The sequence below is a fragment of the Rousettus aegyptiacus genome, unplaced genomic scaffold (genome assembly GCF_014176215.1).
Source record: "Rousettus aegyptiacus isolate mRouAeg1 unplaced genomic scaffold, mRouAeg1.p scaffold_m13_p_6, whole genome shotgun sequence".
Lineage (NCBI taxonomy): Eukaryota > Metazoa > Chordata > Mammalia > Chiroptera > Pteropodidae > Rousettus > Rousettus aegyptiacus.
This window is the reverse complement of record NW_023416309.1, coordinates 36,542,081-36,560,190: the sequence shown is the minus strand read 5'-3', so window position 1 is coordinate 36,560,190 and position 18,110 is coordinate 36,542,081. Positions and strand designations below refer to the sequence as shown.

Sequence of the window (18,110 nt, the reverse complement as noted above, 5' to 3'; positions counted from 1 at the left end):
CAATTTAGAATTTCTTGACACCTCGGAGTGCTGCTCTGGCAGGTCGCAGTACAGGGAGCGCTGGCTGCCCACCCGTGGCTGGCCCCTCCTTCTCTCCCTAGCCCCAGTTCCATCTCAGCAGCTCATATGGCAACACCCAGCCCACACTCCTAAGCACGTTCCGCTCCTGCCTGGCACACAGCCATTCCTTGGCTGCCCCTCCAGTGTAAACGGACATACCAGGTGTGCCATCTACACTCAGGAGGATGGATCTAGGACAGAGGTCCTTGCACATCCTGGAAGTGGGCTCAGGGCTATTTGGACTGGGAATTCCAGGGTCCTGGGCTCCTAGAGTGAGGTCTAGAAGCTGGACAGGCTCTGGGTGGGCATGACTATTTCAAGACTCTAGAGCCAAGCCCAGGACAGAAGCCTCTTTTGCCCTGGTTCGTGAATGGTATGTTCCTGACCCTACTGCAAGGCACATCTCCTTATATCCCCTGATATGGGCAAGGAATCGGAGGCTCACACATTTTATAAATTGCCCAAATTCACAGTAAGATATAGAACAGAGAACTAGGGCTTCTGCAGTCCAAAGCTTGTGTTTTCTTCATTGCACCTCTCTGCAAATCCAAGAGCTTTTCAAGTTGTCTCGAAGTAGATGCAGCTATCTTTGAGATGCCCGCTCTGTCCCTTGGGTCTAGCTCTTTGCAGTCATACCCATTGTAGCTGATCTCACAATATCGTGACTGCTGGTTTATTTGGCTGTCCGCCTTCTAGACCCTAACCTCATTGAGAACAGTTTGTTTACCCCCAGGTCCCCGGCACCCAACACAGCCCATGGTATAGGGTCACACAATAAGCATTTGTTGAATGGATATGTAGATGGATGAGTGGCCCAGTGAAAAACTTGCAACTGAGGGGTTTGGGGAGGGTATTGGAGTTTTTCAGGTACCTGTGGACAACTTTCAGGTATTCCTAATTCATAATGTTTAAAAAATGTTCATTTAAACATCAAGTTAAACATAGGATGATAACCAGAGAGAAATAATGTCTAGGAACCATTAGGAGCATTTTCTATGGACTGGGTACTCTTCCCAGCATATTATGTGGATTCCTCATTTAATCCTCAGAACAACTGTATGTGATAGGTGCTATTACCACACTCAACTTGCAGGTAAGGAAATAGACTTGCCCAAGCCAGCTCCGTTTGTTGCAAAGTTGGGATTTGAAACCAGGCCATTTGATTCTGAGAGCCTGGATGCTTAATCGTCATCCTGTATTATTCTACAAAGGGGAGAGGCTAATAGATATTTGAACATGCATTCACACACACTCACGTGCCCACATGCACACACACAATACCCATAAGCACACTCCTTTCCTCTGGCTACATTTATGACAATGTGGTTGTCATCTTGAGCCTGAGAGACTCCAGACCTGTCTGCTTAGAGTGGAGGTGCCATCCCGGTGCCTACAGGAGGCCTCAAAGGGAGAGAGGCAGGAAGGAGGAGGAGAAAGGGGAAGAGAGCCCGGTAATCCCCAAATTATTGAATTGCTCTGTGTAGCAGAGGCTCTGTGATATGATTGAACTGCTTAAGATTCACCCAGCCTTAATTATTATTGCTTACTGGGAGTAGGGAGAATACATATCAGTGAAATTCCTGCACCAATTATTTCAATTTCTGCTTCGCCCAGCCTTCCCCAGAGCTGCGAGTAATTAGCAAACTTGATTAATTCGAGTATCACCTCCTGTTCATCACCTCTTCCCCTATGGTCTTTATGGCTCACTAACATACTTAAAATAATTAGCCTGAATAATTATCTCGTTCATGCAGATCATGAATGTGTTACCAAGGAAGTTGTAATGACGTTTCCTTTCTGAATTTTTTAAAAGCAAAGGCTAAAGAATCATATTGCAAGCAGCAAGCAAACATTCCTGAATGTGAGCACTGAGAGGTGTACAATGGGAGTCGAAGGTACAATATAAGAGAGTTAGAACTTAGAGTCTCGCCTCAGTCCTGGGAGTCTGATTTGGTTGAAGGACAGGCATTCGCTTGGCACCAGTATTATTTTAAGCTTCTAAGGTGATTCTAATGTGCGAGTAGAGTTGAGAACCACTGGTCTAGTTTGAAAGAAGAGCAACATATCACTCTCAATCTCTCTCTCTGTCTCTCTCTCTCTGTCTCTCTCACACACACACACACACACACACACACACACACACACACACACTCTCTCTCTCTCTCTCTCTCTCCAACACAGGAGATGAGCGGGCTTCTCTTCTTGTACTGACTCTTCATTTTTTAGGAGGGCTTCTACAGGGCTTTGTGATAGAAGGTGCTACTTGTCCTGAGATCTGAACATTGGATGGCATTGTCCCAAGGGAAGGAATGGCCACTCTCAACATCGGTGAAGACGGGCAGCCTGTGAAGTGCACTTAGTGTGTCCAGTTTGTGGCGCACTCCGTGTATACTCAGCGAGGCTCGATTTCTGAAACTGCCATTTACTGAGTGACTGTTAGGTGCCAGGCATAGCACTATATACTCTCTATATAGTTTCTCGTGCGGTCCCCTTAAAAACCCAGTGGTGTGCATATTGTTTTACAGATGAGGGAACTAAAGGTCCAAGAGGACAAGTATTTTCCCAAGATCTCTGAGCTAGTAAGTGGTAGGGCCGAGAAGAAATCCCAGTCTGCCTGACTATAAACATACCTGCTCTGAAATCATGTTAAGAAAGAAGGGAGATTTCCAACAAGGGAAAGATCATGTCCATCCGGGCAGTCGTAGAAGGACTTAGGGGATGGACAGGCCCCACGAGCGGGGCCTGGAGAGGGTTCTGTTTACCTAGATATATTAGGGCACACTGGGAAATAAGGTGACCTCTTACAGTAGGTGCTGGAGGCTCTGGAAGGTGAGCAGAGAGTTTAATTTATGAAATAGGGGCAAAGGGAGCCACTGAAGTTTGCTAGGAAGGCTCTAGCAAACATCGGATCTAAGCACGAGATTGATCTAGAAGTCCTAGTGTGCAGAATGGATGGGGACATAACAGGCAGAAGTTCAAGAGTCACCTGATCAGGAGCAAGGCAGGAAGAAGGGCTGATGGGGGGGCAGTGAGGCTGGCGTGGAGCAGGGGATACAAACATCTCAAAGGAAAAGAGTCTGTCAGCGTTAAGATGAATAATAGGGGCAAAGTAGAGATAACACCAAGGCGTTCCACCTGAGCCATTGGGGTGATGGTGGCACCTGCAGACAGGAAAGCTGGACGGGAAGTGCTTCTTTTTGAGGCGCCCTCACGGTTCATGGGAAGTGGAGGGGACAAGAGCCAGTGGAGAAGAGACAGTGGAGAGAGGACAGGCTTGCAGGGTGAAAACCAGAGAGGAGAGCTTCAAAGCAGAGGGACTGTGGAGAACAAGGACGAATAAATGACAGCCTTGGATTTGGCCAAGAGGGCATGGAACCCTTCACCTGCGGCCTTCCAGCCTAAGGGTTTGCTTGGAGACGAGGGACCCCAGGCTGTTTGAATATAAAAGAAAGTGGGAGAGCGAAGATTCTAGAGAGAGTTGAACTGACTAAGAGCAAGGTCCCCCAGGTAGGAAAAGGAATAGGGTTGGCTGCAGGAGCCGGGGCAGGGCTGCCTTCAGCAGGACCCTGCAGAGCAAGACCTGAGAGACGGTGGAGCAGGGACGAGCTGCGCACGGCAGAGAGCCATCTCGAGAGCTGTGGCTAGACAAGCCGCTGCTGCTCAGTGCAGGAAAAGGGCACCTTGCCTGGCGGGGATTGAATGCGGGTGAAGGGGTAGGGAAAACCTGAACTCTGGGCTGTCTGCCTCAGGAGCCCTAAGCTGGGAATTTGGGGACCGGTTCATGGTTACGGTGCCTGTTTGTTGACTCTGCAGGACCACCCAGCTCCCCCCACTGTGTGGGGGCAGGGCCATCCACCGAATGTCCTCAGGATGTCCAGAAAAACTGAAACCTTCATTCCCAGTCCATCTGAAGCCCCCAGCTCCCCATCCTTCACTCCTCCTCACCCCTTCTGCCTCCTCATTCCAAACACACACAGCGACCAGGCTGCACTACAGCTCAGTCTCCTAAACATGTCCTTGCCTTTGCTCACGTCAGTCCCTCTCACCAGAATGCTGTCTCACCCTGCTCTCCTCCCGCCAGACCTCCCCCTGAGAACCCTTCTTCAGTATCACCAAGCGGAATTCAGTTCTCTGTCCTTGGGGGTCCCAAACACCCTTTCTGTCCAGTCCTCTCTTTGCAGCATTTATTCCACAGCACTTGACTCATTCGCCCTTCCCCCTTTCTGTGAGTCCCCTGAAGACAAGAACCCTTCATTTCGATCTTTCTCAGTTAGCTAACACATACTGGCACACAGTAGGTGTTCAACACACAATGGTGGAATGAATGAGTGAGGGAATGAACGCACGAACTGTAGGAAGGCTATTAGACACACCATGTCTCAGAAGAGTGAGGTCACGGCCGAGGGGACATTGATCACGGAGGTGCTCAGATGCACTCAGGCTAACCCCAGGCCCTTTCGAATGATTGATGATGTTATCAGATCTTTGCGTATCTCTGAACTTCATTGACCCCTTACCTCCTTCCAAATCCCCAGGCTCAAAGCATCCTGGCCCCTCTTTAATGCATCTTGCTTTCTGTAAACCACCCAGTGACTTCAAAAGCTCAAGCTGTTCCCCAGACAGAACCAAAGGACCATCTCCTCTTGTTTACTCCCCATCCTGCTTAAGGTTTATTATTTAATGTCATGAGGTTTCCTGTGAGTACGTTTTCGAGAGGCCACTCCTACTGTGGTCCGAGAGCTCCGTGTGACAGTAATGTGAGAACACTGCTGTGCAAGATGTGTCTTTCAAAGCTCCCCAGGCTTTGTCACCGAAACTCGCTTTATGCTAACTCTTTACAGATCATCTTAAACTTCACATCCATGGATTTGTTTAAAAGCCGCCTGTGCTGGTACGACTACGTGGAGGTCCGGGATGGTTACTGGAGAAAAGCCCCCCTGTTGGGTGAGTTGCCTTAAGAAGGCCCTGAGAGAGGGGTGATCGGATGTTCCGTGTGATGCTATTAATGTTTGGAAGGGTCCATCCAGACGGCAGTCACAGGAAGCTCTCAAGGGTCTGTGTCATTATAAAACTCTGAACACTCCATTTGGCCACACATGTTAAAAGCTTTTAAAACTGCGAATACCCTTTGACCCAGCAATTCCACTTCTTGGAATTTATCATAGAGAACTAATTAAGGAAGTGTGCAAAGCTCTAGCTACAGGGATGTTCACCGAAGCAGGAAAAATTGAAAACAATTTAAATGTTCAACAGTAGGGGTTAGCTGAATAAATTATGATACATCTTTTCAATGGAAAATGATCCTGCCATTCAAAACCAAGTTGGAGGCGACTACTTATTGATTCAGAAAGGTATTCCCTGTACATTGTTACAGAAAAACGGTGCGACAAAATAGCATATGCAGCGGAGTTTCATTTTAACAAAAATACACTTAGATATCTATTCTGCAGGCCCTACAGACTCAGATGCCTCCGAAGTAAGGTGTGAGTGAGTGAGATGGGGTTGGCATGACAGAACAAGGAGTGGCGGGGAGTGAGGCAAACTCAACAGTGGGTAGCTCGACCAGAGTTACTCAAAACTAAATTACCCACGTCATCGTGTGGGCTAAATTCAACTGGAAGCAGTCATTTTGTGACCTCTGACATTAAATATCAATACATGACACACAGTGGTTATTTCAGGATGATGGAGCACTTTTTAAATTTTGTTCTTTTGTTGTCCCCGGGTTAGTTATGTTTCCTAGTTTTCCCGTGATGAGCAAGTGTTAATTTGGGGAGATGAACAGTCGGTGCATGAACTCCTCCACGAAAAGGCAGCGTGGACCTTTGAGTGAGAGGCAGTGGGCAGATGGCGTAAAGAGAAGGGTCAGTTCACTCAGAATCGGTCACCAGAAGAGAGCTCTCTCATGGGCGACCGGGAAAGATTAATGTTGCCTTGAGGACCAGTGTCTTCAGTGTCCGGGGAGTGCACACGAGGACTCATTTGGCCCACAAATGACAGCCGCAGCGGAAACAGAGAAGCAGATTTGCCAGGAGCCACATGGGAGGGTCTTAGCTGGAGAGTGGGCTGTCCTCGTTTTTAGAGGGGTCTATAGGGTAGGCTTCCAGTCTGTAAGTCTAACCTCTCAGTGAGAACTTGGTCCTTGGCATAAGGTCCCATGGGCAGAAAAGCCACTTTGTTATGCTGCAAGTGACTGGCTTAAGAGTAAGCTGCTTTGGGGACAGCTGACTGAAAGTGGAGTCAGGAAAGAAAGGAGAGAGCTGAGTTGGGGAGTTTCATGGCCAGGCCAAACCCAACTTCATATCAGATTCAAGAGTAGATCAGAAGGGACTGGAACGGAGGCTCTAACTGGACCCTCGGGGGCCTGGCAGATATTAGCCTTTGTATGGCCAAGGGGTCTCAGCCAGCTCAGTTACCATCAGGAATAGCACACAAGCCCCCTGTCCAGAGGGCCGTGGATTTAAAATCCTAGAGGTACAAACATAGGAATCCATGTCCATGGGTGCTCTACAAAGGGGTGAAGGTAGGTGCTGAGTGGGAGCACTAGGTTACCACCACAAGGAGAAATCAGGTAATTAGCAGTCCAGATAAGCAAGCCAAGAAAGGGACCCCCCAGGCCGAGCACACATAGGAGTGTGTACACTGCAGGGCAAGTGGGTTATGCCCCCTGATGGCAGGGTGGAGGCTGTCTGCCCCGGATTTCTGCTTCCTGTCTATTGTGAGCAGACATAGTGTATGGCAGCCGCCAGGAGGAGGCATGGCTTTAAAGGCAGCGCTGACCAGAAAGGCAGAGGGTTTCATTTCTGGCAGCAGAGATTCCCAAACCTGGGTGAACACAGCTCCAGTCAGGAAAACTTCCAAGGGTACAAATTCCTGGGAGACTACTGAACGGAAATCCCTATGAGCCGGGTCAGGGAACGATCCTGCTTACCTATAGAAATGTATGTGCATGTGAATTTGTCTAGCACCAAGTACACAGAAAGGGGGCTGCGAGGGTGCTCATCCAGCTATGTGTGGAAGGTGGTTACCTCGGAGAGAGGAAGCACAGCGGTGGTGGGCAGCTTCGTGGTTTGCTCTGCATACATCCGGATGTTTTTAAAATTTTTTACAAGAATGCATTCAGGTATTATTTTATAATTAAAATTGTAAAAGGAGCTGTGTGGGAGGAGTTTCATGAGAACATGGAATCACAGACCGCTCAGCCTGGCAGGGACCTTAGAGTCACTTATACCAAACCCTCATGAGAAAACCATGCTCCCCAAGAAGGCCACACAGCTTGCTGGTGGCTGAGGTCAGACCAGACCTTAGCTGTCCTGGTGTTAGGGAGAGGCGGCTGCTCAATCTGAGAAGGATCTCCCCCTACGATTGCTAGATAGGATGCATGATTTCTTGTTTATCCAAAATTCGGATTGAACTGGGCTTCCTGTATTTTTGTTTGCTAAATCTGGCAACCCTATACTCCCCCGGGGAACATGATAGACTTAAAGGGCTCAGGAGGAGGAAGCTCTGTGTTACTGAAGTTCCCCAGAGAGGGCCAAGGCACGCTCCCGAGAATGGGCACAGGCAGAGGGATTTCCAGTCGCTCCTTTTTCTAGAAACAAGAATTTTCTCACTACAGATCCTGGCATCTCTGGCTGCACTCTCACGGATTAGACGGGGCTTTTGTGGTTCGTTGTTGTCGGTGATAGTTTGTTTTGTTTGGGGGTTTTTTGGCTTATATTTTACACACTTTTTCAGTGTGTATGTGTGTGTGCCGCAGCCAGGCATGGCCCGGTGCCTGCAACCATTCCTCCTCATTCACAGGAATTCTCCTTTGCCAACTATTTGGCCCGCTCTGATGTTTCCAAATGCAGTTGTTAGTGCACTTTTGTGTTTGGAACGAGTGCATTGTGTGGGCCGAGCTGGTCCCTGGGAGGGGTCAGTGCCATGAAATCTGCCGGGAGGGAGCAGGTCAATGCCCCTTTGGCAGGAGGGAGAGAGGATTAGGGCGGATTGTGAAAGTATGCATCTTGCTCTGAAAAACTGTGCATTGCATATTTTCCCAGGGCAGTGTGTGAAAATCCAGGCATAATGGGCACATAACTTTTTATGAATGAACCCTTTATGACTCCCCATGGAGCCCACTTGTCGTGCACTCATCTGCATTTCCTCTTCTTGATATCCTTATTAAACTCCTCCTCCAAAGCCAGGAACCAGATTTCGCTTTAGGAATTTGATACCTTTTCTCATGTCCAATTTCTCTCCAGCCTGTTAGTCTTCTTGGAAGGAGACCGTTTGGGACCCAGGTTTTCACATAGTGATTAAAGGGAAATGCAAGTAGATTGAGAACATTTCACAGCTGGTTAAAGATATCAAATCAGTTTTTCAGTTTCAGGGGTCGTTTATGAGATTTCACCTAACAGGAGGAGGAAGGTGGCTGCACAGAGAACTCATCCAGTGATCTGAAATACGGTCCTGTTAATTGGATTCCCCTCCCTTATTTCTGCTAAAGGAATGACTCTAACAATGCACTTTTGTATGCAGAACTGTCCTTGAGTATTCTCTACCACCACAATGCACACAAAAGCCCTTTCTCCCCCTTTCCCTGAAATGGGGAGGGAAGTTCGGAAAGGCTAGGCTGGCCAATCAGTGTCGCGTGGCCCCTCTACTGGAGTCCCCGGGCAGGGACAGCCTCCCAAATGAGCAGAAATGATAGCGTGAGTCAAAGAGCCAAGCCTTATGGCTAAGGCTTTGGTCTTCATTCCTCTGTGTCTGATTCCAAACTGGGAGAATGTTTACCTTCTCAGAGAGTAGATGCGATGTCTGTTGATCCAAAAACGTACAGTGTTCAGAATTGCACGTTAGATGGAGAAGTTCCTTTTGGTGGTGATGATGATGATGATGAAGGAGGTGAGATTATTGATGAAGGTCAAGATCTCAGACTGCCAAGGTTCAGTTCCTGCTTCTACTTACAACTTTGAGTGTAACTCAACTCAAATTTTCTGATCTTCAATTTTTTCATAAGTAATATGAATGATAGCACCTAATTCAGGTAATAGTAATAGGTATGCAATTAGATAATCCATGTGAAGTGCTTAGGACAGTGTCTGATAGAAACATGCTTAATAAAAATAAGCTTTTATTAGTACTATTACAGTGCAAATGAGAATGTTGAGACACCCGGCAAAAGATAATGTAGAAGATTCTAGATAAGAATTATAAGGTGTTTTGGGGGAGAGACATTACTTAGAAATAATTTTTAATTTATTCTACCGAGTCTAGCTCTGCCACGGCAATAAACTACATCTTAGTCTGCAACTTCTACCTCCTCCAGAGTACTGAGCAAAGATGGGTTGCCCAGTGGCCTTGGGGCGGTGTGGGTGATTTGTCACGTCCCTTTCTTAGGCAGTCAGACGGTGGCAGTTCCTCTCTCTTTTGGAAACAGTCCCCAGTGGCTGCGATAGCTGAGATTTAAAAGGAGAGTTTAGACTTGACCCTTGGGCTAGGCTAAGAAGGAATTCCTTGTGATTGGCGTTGTCTGGCTGTGGGTTCAGCGTCTCTGTCTCCTCGTTGGTAAGCGATACTTCTCCACGCTTGTGTGTTGTTTTCCAAGAACGAACTGACACTAATTGGCCACGCCAGAGGAACCATTACTGAAAATTTATAGGCTTCTGTCGGATTTTTCCTTGCCAAATTCTTGGCAGCGGTTTCGGCTCATCTCACTTAATGTTAAGCTCACCAAATCCGAAAGGCTGCAGGTGGCCAGAGTCGGAAGGAAGCAGAGGGAGATTAGCGGCCTCTACCCCTGTGTCTCCCCCAAAGAATGTAGGCCACAGTTGGCCATGAGGAAGTTATTCCTCCCCCAGCATCACTCCCCCATTGCTCAGAAAGGCAAAGCAGAGTTAACGACTTCAAGGGATTGATCCAGTATTTAACGTGGTGCTGACAGTAAGAGAGTACCCACTGAATATCTGTTAAATGGATCTTTAAAAATATATTGAGATATAATTCACACGCCATATAACTCATGGATTAAAGTGTTCGAGTCAGTGGTTTTAGCTGGTGGTTTTAAGCAGGCTCACAGATTTGTACGACTGTCAGTCACCACGGCCAATGTTAGAACATCTTCGTCACCGCCGAAAGAAAACCCGTGCCCATTAACAGTCACTCCCATGTCCCCCTCAATGTTAAATGGATTTTCTGAGTCACTCACACAGTTGATACTTGTCAGAACCGTGACTTCTGGTCCAAATAGGCCTTGACAGGCCTGTGTCGAAAACTAGGCGGTACAGTACAGCCCCCCTCCCGCCTGCCCCATCCCTGTCCTTGCCCTGGCTACCATTCTTACGTGTCATGAGGGGTCATGTGGCCAAGGATCACCATGCACTGGGAAGACAAGGTCTTCTCCCTTTTCCTCTGTGGAGAATTCAAATTTCAGACCTATACCCAAGTGCCTAAGAAATACACATTATTTGTATTTTTAAATAACGGAAGTTCAGTAACAGTTATGAGTTTCTTTCTATCAGGTAGTGGGAATTTAATTTCAGTCAATTAGTATTTTCTTACCCCAGGGCGGGGTGCTGGTGGAGAGCAGACTTTGTGCCAGGACTTGGTGGCAGTGGAGTCCTCCGTATTGCCATCTTGATGGCGTTGCTGGGAGGTCCTCATTCCTGTCTAGTCTCGAGTCTTCTGTCCATCTAAGTGGCTGCTCTGCTGCCTCCTTGTCTCAACCCTTGTCCAGTTCAGATTGGTGCCAAGTCCTAGAAGACATCCTCTGGCTTCCCGATTCCTCCGGGCTATGGGAAAGTCCTTTCTATACCTGTCCCAGGAGCCGGGGACCACGTTGCTGCCATCACGCCATGCTTTGCCTGCAGAAATCCGCATGCCTGTCTCCTGGCCTCATGTCTTAACAAACCATGTGAATACTTTTGTTCCGACCCCAGGTGGGACAGGAGCGTCATGTTGCCCCTCTAGGCTCTGCAGAGACTGGGGACACAGTTATCTGCTTCTCCCAGATCCTTAAACCTACTCAGCGTCTCTATCATCCTTTCTGCCCAGGGTCTCAGCTCAGGGAGGGATAAGGCACAGGGTCCTTTTTAGAGGCCCCAAGGTGCCCTTCCAACCCCTCTCTCCCTAGTCCCCTCGCTCCTCCATCCCAGGAATCTTTCTAAGACGACAAGGATAGGAAAATGTGCTTTTATTCATTGTGTATTCTTCTAAATCTTTGGTATTCTGACTAGGCTCGTGACATTCGAAAGGCAAGAAGATCTGATTTCTTCATCAGGTGATCTCTGCATCCCTCTTCTGAGGCCGGGAAGGCGTAATGTCTTCCTAAAGGCATGCCCCAGAGGAGAAGGGTGTCTGTATAATCAGAAACATCAAGGTGGGAGACAGTCATCACCATCTCAGACCATTATCCCTTCATACCCGAAGCACCTCAACTAGACCCAACCAGCAGGAGAGGGGGTGCCTGGGTTATACTCCGGGCGCTTTGATTAACTGGAGTCTGGAATTCTCCTGAAGGCAGGTCGCGTGACTGTGTCCCTCCCATCCTTCCATCCTGTGTATGCTGCAGGGTCAGTTGCCGCAGCAGGGTCTGTTGCTCGCCCTGAGCCGCATTTGAAGGAATGCTGCTTTTTGCCTGCTTGAGCCCCCTCTTGCTATCTGCCTGACTGTTCTTTTCCACTTCCCAGGTAGGTTCTGTGGTGACAAAGCCCCGGAGCCCGTCACCTCCACGGACAGCCGGCTCTGGGTGGAGTTTCGGAGCAGCAGCAACATCCTGGGCAAGGGTTTCTTCGCGGTGTATGAAGGTTTGTTCATGGCGGAGGCAGCCACCTGGGTAGCTCCCGATGTGGCTCTGTCCTTCGCATGCAGCCCGCTGTCCCTCTCCCACCCAGGCATGCGCGGCAGCTGCCACCTAAGGGGCTAGGCTGAGGACCTCATTGTCCTCTTCCTCCACATTCCGGAAGCAGAGGGGCCAGCTGTGCTCACTTCGGGACAGACGTCATCTACCCGTCACCACCTTGCCGAACCCTCATTCCAGTCCAGTGAGGGGTGGTATCAGGGGGTATAGTGCCCTGTGGAAGTGAAGGCAGCCTCTGAATAGCTGTGTGAGCCTGAGCAAAGAATCTAACCTCTCGAAACTCCTGTTTGTTTCATTTTGGGGAAAAGCGGTCTTTGGACATGGTCAGAGAACTTTCAAATGCATTTCTTGGAAGGGCCTCTGAGGTCACCACGGTGATTGAGTTGAGGGCACCAACAGGTCTGGGCTCTAGGCAGCCGCCGCCAGGGCAATTCTGCTTCTATTTGTTCTGTAGGTTTCTCTGGCCAGCTACCTCTGTGGCTCCCGTTCCAAAGGAAACCACTAGATAGTTATTAAGACCCCTTTTGGCCTTAAGTTATAATTTTGGAGAGGACAAAGTTTTGTTTCCACAAAAAAAATAACATGTGTGTGCACGTGTGCACGTGCACACTCACACGTCCCTTTGTACCCGTGGTTCTCTACCCTCTACATGAGCATCACCTGGGGGAACTTCTAAACATGACTGGGGCTCTGAGCTACCCCAGGCCCACTTCAGTCGGAATGTGTGGGGATGTGGCCCCAGCTTCCATCGCTCAAAAAATCTTCCAGGTGATTTTGATGCACAGCAGAGGTAGAGAACCACTGCTCTGCATGGTTATTTTCTGCATATGAAAAAATTTCGAGTTGCAAACAAACGAGATTATACCTTTCTGGCGGCACATTGTTGGTTGGTTGGAAACGGAAGCGTTGGCAAGTGGAGTCACCTAGTGGTGGTAAGAGGCCAGCTTCCTTCGTAAGGGAGGGATCTCCTGCTTTTCTCTTTCTAAAGCTGGTTCTCTGGTTTTCTTTCTAAAGCTACGTGCGGGGGAGACATTAACAAAGACACAGGTCAGATTCAATCTCCCAACTACCCAGATGACTACAGACCTTCCAAGGAATGTGTTTGGAGAATTACAGTTTCAGAGGGCTTTCACGTGGGGTTGACCTTCCAGGCTTTTGAGGTAAGTGCTGTGCAGGTGGTCTTTCCAAGGATGAAGTAAATGCCATCTTTCACTAGACACTCTTGGATCTAGAAAGATGGGTTTCCATATTTTGGTTGAAAACAGGAAGCTAAGAGGCCATTTCAAGCTTGTGGTGCGTTATACCCAGACGTCTGGTATCAAAACCTTTGCAGACTTTGAAATTGCATCTGCCACCTTTCTCAAGGCTGCTGGAGAGGATGAGGGAATAATCGAAATGAAAATCTAGGGTGGGATCCCGGGAAGTTTTGTAGAATTTTTCTTCCCCGTTTATCGTCTTTTAGTATCTTTGCGGCTTGATTTGCCCTTGACTTCTGCAAGTAGGAGGTGGCTTGGAGAAGCTGGCCACACTTGGGTCCTTTGGCCTCTTGGTTAGATTTTTCAGAGTGATATTGAGGTTCCCTTCTTAAATCAAAACTTTTAAGGCCAAGCCATTGGTCGTCTTCCATGTTGCCTCTGTTTCTCCATTTAGATCGAAAGGCATGACAGCTGTGCATACGACTACCTGGAAATCCGCGACGGCCCCACAGAAGAGAGCACCCTGATCGGCCACCTTTGTGGCTATGAGAAGCCAGAGGATGTGAAATCGAGCTCTAACAGAATGTGGATGAAGTTTGTGTCTGATGGCTCTATCAATAAAGCGGGCTTTGCAGCCAATTTTTTCAAGGGTATGAATCAGCAGTTGTTTCCATTTTTAGTAGCAGAAAGAGATATTGCTCCCCTGGCTTAAGAATCACAAAATTCATTATAGAACCTCAGCGCTAACCGAGACTACCTGCAGGAAGGAGGCAGCGGCCCATTTTAGGGCTGTGCTGGGGCCCCCGGCAGAGTTCACGGCCAACTTGGGAACAGGCTCAGCCTTGGCTTCTACGTGGCAGAAAGTTCTGCTACTGTACTTGGAAATGAGATTTAAGTTTAATTAGATAAACTTACAAGGTCAACTTAGTGAACTTTCATGAAACTGGACATTGATAATAAATATTTGTATAGTTGCTAGTGATTATTGAACACCTACTATATGTCAGGACCAACGTGCTTGATTTACACAATGACATTTCATTTCCAAAATAACCCTTCGAGTTCAGTTTGGATCACGTTTGATCAGTGTTGAGAAGGGCTGCTCAGGGTCAAAAACCCAAACACAGTGAGTGTGACTCCTAAGCTCAGACTCTTTCTCCATTGCCTTGCATTACCCGACGTGGGCCAGAGAGGCAACCCAGGCCTTCAGTTCCTGATGCATCAGCCCCTAGCCTATAAGTGGGTAGGGATAAGGAGGAGAGTGAGGGGGTGCTGCCCAGGGAACAAACCTCCATGTCGCCTTAGGGACCAAGTGCTCTGCAGGGTCTTGATGAAACCAGACCCAGAATGGTATGGGAAGACTAGCATTCTTGGCCCCAGCACAGCAGGCTTCCCGGGATTCCTTTGAATGGGTAGGTCTTCCCTCTTTGTTCTCAGGGCCTTGGCAGCCCTCAGACCACACCCTATACGGGAATATTGGGAATTCCCCAGTACATCGTGACTGGGCACCAACAGCACTCTAGCAGCCACTGCATGGAGATATCCAATCTGCAACTGAGGCCCTTTGGTTAGTGGTACCACTCACACCCAAGAGAATGCTGCTTTTCCTTCCTTGTCTGCTCTCCCAGGATTCTTGGCTGTGCCAATCTAGAAATCCTGATCCCTTCCTTACCCCAGAGCCCCCACTCACCCCCTCTCAGCCCTTTCACCCCAGTTCTGCATGAGCAGGAGGGTGTCAGAAGAACCCACTTGTATCCATTTGACCCTGAGCAGGCAGGCATCTGTCCTTATTGAAGCCTCAGCTTTCCTCTCTATAAAATGGAGGGTCTGGGGGAGTAAATCTGCCCATTTTACCTAACCAGTTTTGAAGCCCCAATGATATGATGGCTGTGGAGACACTTTATAAGCCGAAATGTGCCACACAAGCATGGGAGATTATTCTTTTTTTCTCTCTTGAGGCATCTGAGGAGAGCAGAACCCAAGTAGGAATAATAATTATAATTCTCTGAAGAATTGGTGAGAAAACTTACTTCTTTCCCAAGCCAAAAAGCCAGGCTACAGTAAGTGTATTTCAAAAGTAGGTCAACTAGTGTTTGTAGCAGGAAGAAGGACGTGACAGTCTTGGTTGAGACTCCTGAAAGTTCACAGTCCCTGTTCTACCCTGGCCCAGACGGCACGTGACTTAGCAGCAGCAACACCGTCTGGGTGGCCTTGAGCAAGTTACAGAACCTCTCTGAGCCCCAGTCCTTCCACTTGTAGAAATAGTGACTACCAGGTTATTGCAGAGTCGTCAGGAGAAAATGAAGTAGCGTAAGTGAAGACACATGGTGTAACGTTTAGTCCCATTCATTTTCTTTGCCTAGGGAGGCATCTTTGAGATGGTTATTTTTCTCTCTGGAAAAACATGACACGACAATTTCTTCTTTCTGTTGCCATCTATCAGTTTCTTGTTGCTGCTGTAACAAATTACCGCAAACTTGGTGGCTTAAAACAACACAAATTTATTATCTCATGGTTCTGGAGATTTTCTTACCGTTTCCAGCTTCTAGAGGAGGCTCCTGTGTTCTTTGGCTCATGGTCCCCTTCCATCTTCAAGCTAGCAATAGGCGGTCGAGTCTTTCTCAAGCTGGATCACAGACTCCTGCTTCCATGGTCACATTCCTTGCTCTGACAAAACTCTCCTCCTCCCTCTTTTAGTTATAAGGACCCCTGTAGTTACACTGTGCCCACCTAGATAATCCACGATAATCTCCCATTTCAAGATCTTTGATTTCATCACATCTGCGAAGTCCTTTTTGCCATGTAAGGTAAAGACGCACTGGTTTCAGGGACTACATCATAGACAGCATTGGGAGGCCTTATTTTGTTTACCACATGTCCCAAATGATTAGGAGGTTTTATTATAATTCTATTTGTTTCCTTCCCTGACTTCTACCCCTAAGTCTATATATTAGTTATTGGGACTTCTTTCCAGTGAGATAACTGGTAATCAGTTGGCACCCATCCATCCATACCTCATACCTAGTTCTGCTGATAATTAGCAATACATATATTTGAGAGGACTAGCCAAAGCTGGAGATTAGTGTTGCCAGATTTAGAAAAAACAAAAATAGGATGCCCAGTTAAATTTGCATTTCAAGTGAAGAATGATCTTTCAGTATAAGCATGCCCCAAATATTACATACCATGCTAGGAAATGATTGGTTGTTCATGTTAAATTCAAATTTAATCGAGCCTTCTGCATTTTGTGGCAACCCTACTGGAGATATCAGAGCAATGGAAAGGAGTATTTCTCTCAATGATGCTAACTAAAATGGTTTGTAAGGACTGAGTTGAAAGCCATGGCAGACTCTCAGTAACAGGAGAACCAGCTCCCTTTGCTGGTTAGAAGATCTCACCTTCTCCCTCCTCCCCATTAAACACTCCTTCAGCAGTCATCAAACATGTGTCAGGTGCTGTGCTGGGGGCTGTGGACACAAAGGAAAACACAGTCATTGTTTTCAGGTGCTCAAGGTGGTGAAAGAGACCTGTGAATAAATGGGCAATGATATTCCTGGAGGTGTGGACCTAGGAGGAAGCCAGGAGACCTTCAGACTCAGCCAGTGGGGTGGGGTCAGGTTACCCAGCCTGCTAAAGGGCATTTCAATTTGCAAACAACCCGTTCAAATGCTCATAAAGGTGTTAATTGAATATGGGGTGGGGCAGCTTGACATCTTTTTTTTTTTTTTTTGTCAAGTTGGATGACCTTGACCCTGAATCTTAAAAGAGGAAACTGGACTAGGAGAAACCTCATTGGAACTTATTAAAGGGCAAAGAAAAGACATCTACTGAGTCTGCTAGAAACTCTATTAGTTATCTCACTTTATTTTCAAAACATCCCCTTGGCAGGCATTATTATTACCCCCATTTTCAAACTGAGGAAACGAAACTGAAGTTCTAAAGTGGCAGAGCTAGAACTACACCCTGGATTTGTAGGACTCCAACAGGGCACTCCCTATCCATGACAGAGACCTAAAAGCCATAGGCCAGTAGAGTGAAGGAATTTGAATTTTTCATTCATGTTCGTGATGATTCTGATACTTTGTCACCTTTCTGCCTCCTTGATACCATGGGAGCATAGGGAAAAGGGCCTGGATTTAGCATTGGAAGTTCAGGCTCTAGTCCTGCCCACATTTCTAACTAGCTTTTCATTCTCAGACAGCCAATTCTTCTTTCTTTCTTTTCTTTTTCTTTTTTTTTTTTTTTAGGTGAGGCAACCCTTGGTTTGACCTCACAGATTGCAAGGACCTTGTCAGTTTACAATTCCTTATTTTTTAAAAATTGTTTATACCTTCAGCACCTGGTCTTCCTAGGTGGTCTCTCATCCATGTACTAACCGGGCCCAATCTTGCTTAGCTTCCGAGATCAGAAGGGATCGGGCTTGTTCAGGGTATCATGGCTGTAGACCAAGTCTTACTTTTGAGACAGGATTATACTTGCTTTGTTCTTCACTCTGTTGCCAGTGCTTGGCCTGTACTGGGCTCAATAAATTCTTACAAGGCAATTAATGAATAGATGAATGAATGGATGAGGCTCAGATTCCTCATTTGTGGATTAGGCATCCTGCTACCTGCTCTGCCTACATTTTGAGGTTCCCATGATGATAAGTAAGGCAGAGACCACGGTCTAGAGCTAAGTTGTCCACCAGAAATAGGAAGCAAGTCAGAAATGTGAGCCATAGGTGTAATTTTAAACCTTCTATCAGCCACGTTAACCACCCCCACCCTTCCAAAACCTCAAAACAATACCAGGTCACATTAAGTTTAATGATATATTTAACCCAATGTATCATACTAAGTCTTGGAAATCCAGTGTGTTTTATACTCATAGCACACCCTTGTTTGGACTAGCTGCATTTCAAATGTTAGATAATCACACAGGGCTGGCACCTACCATGTCAGTCAGCACAGGTTTAGAGACTGTGCACAGTCAGCTTCTTTGCCCAGTCTTTATCCAAGAAGCCGTAAGTAGGA

General features: G+C 47.3%; 1 protein-coding gene and 1 pseudogene across 1 annotated transcript in view; one reads left to right on the top strand and one right to left on the bottom strand.

Moving 5' to 3' along the window:
* Window positions 1-18,110, top strand: part of TLL2 (tolloid like 2) — a 117,667-nt gene that overhangs the window by 83,314 nt on the left and 16,243 nt on the right. Inside the window, exons 10-13 of the mRNA XM_016164104.2 lie at window positions 4,902-5,004; window positions 11,733-11,849; window positions 12,917-13,062; window positions 13,553-13,748. Of these exons, the coding sequence (XP_016019590.2) occupies window positions 4,902-5,004; window positions 11,733-11,849; window positions 12,917-13,062; window positions 13,553-13,748 (562 nt within the window). The remainder of the gene's footprint in view (window positions 1-4,901; window positions 5,005-11,732; window positions 11,850-12,916; window positions 13,063-13,552; window positions 13,749-18,110) is intronic.
* On the bottom strand, window positions 17,426-17,544 carry LOC118604245 (annotated as a pseudogene).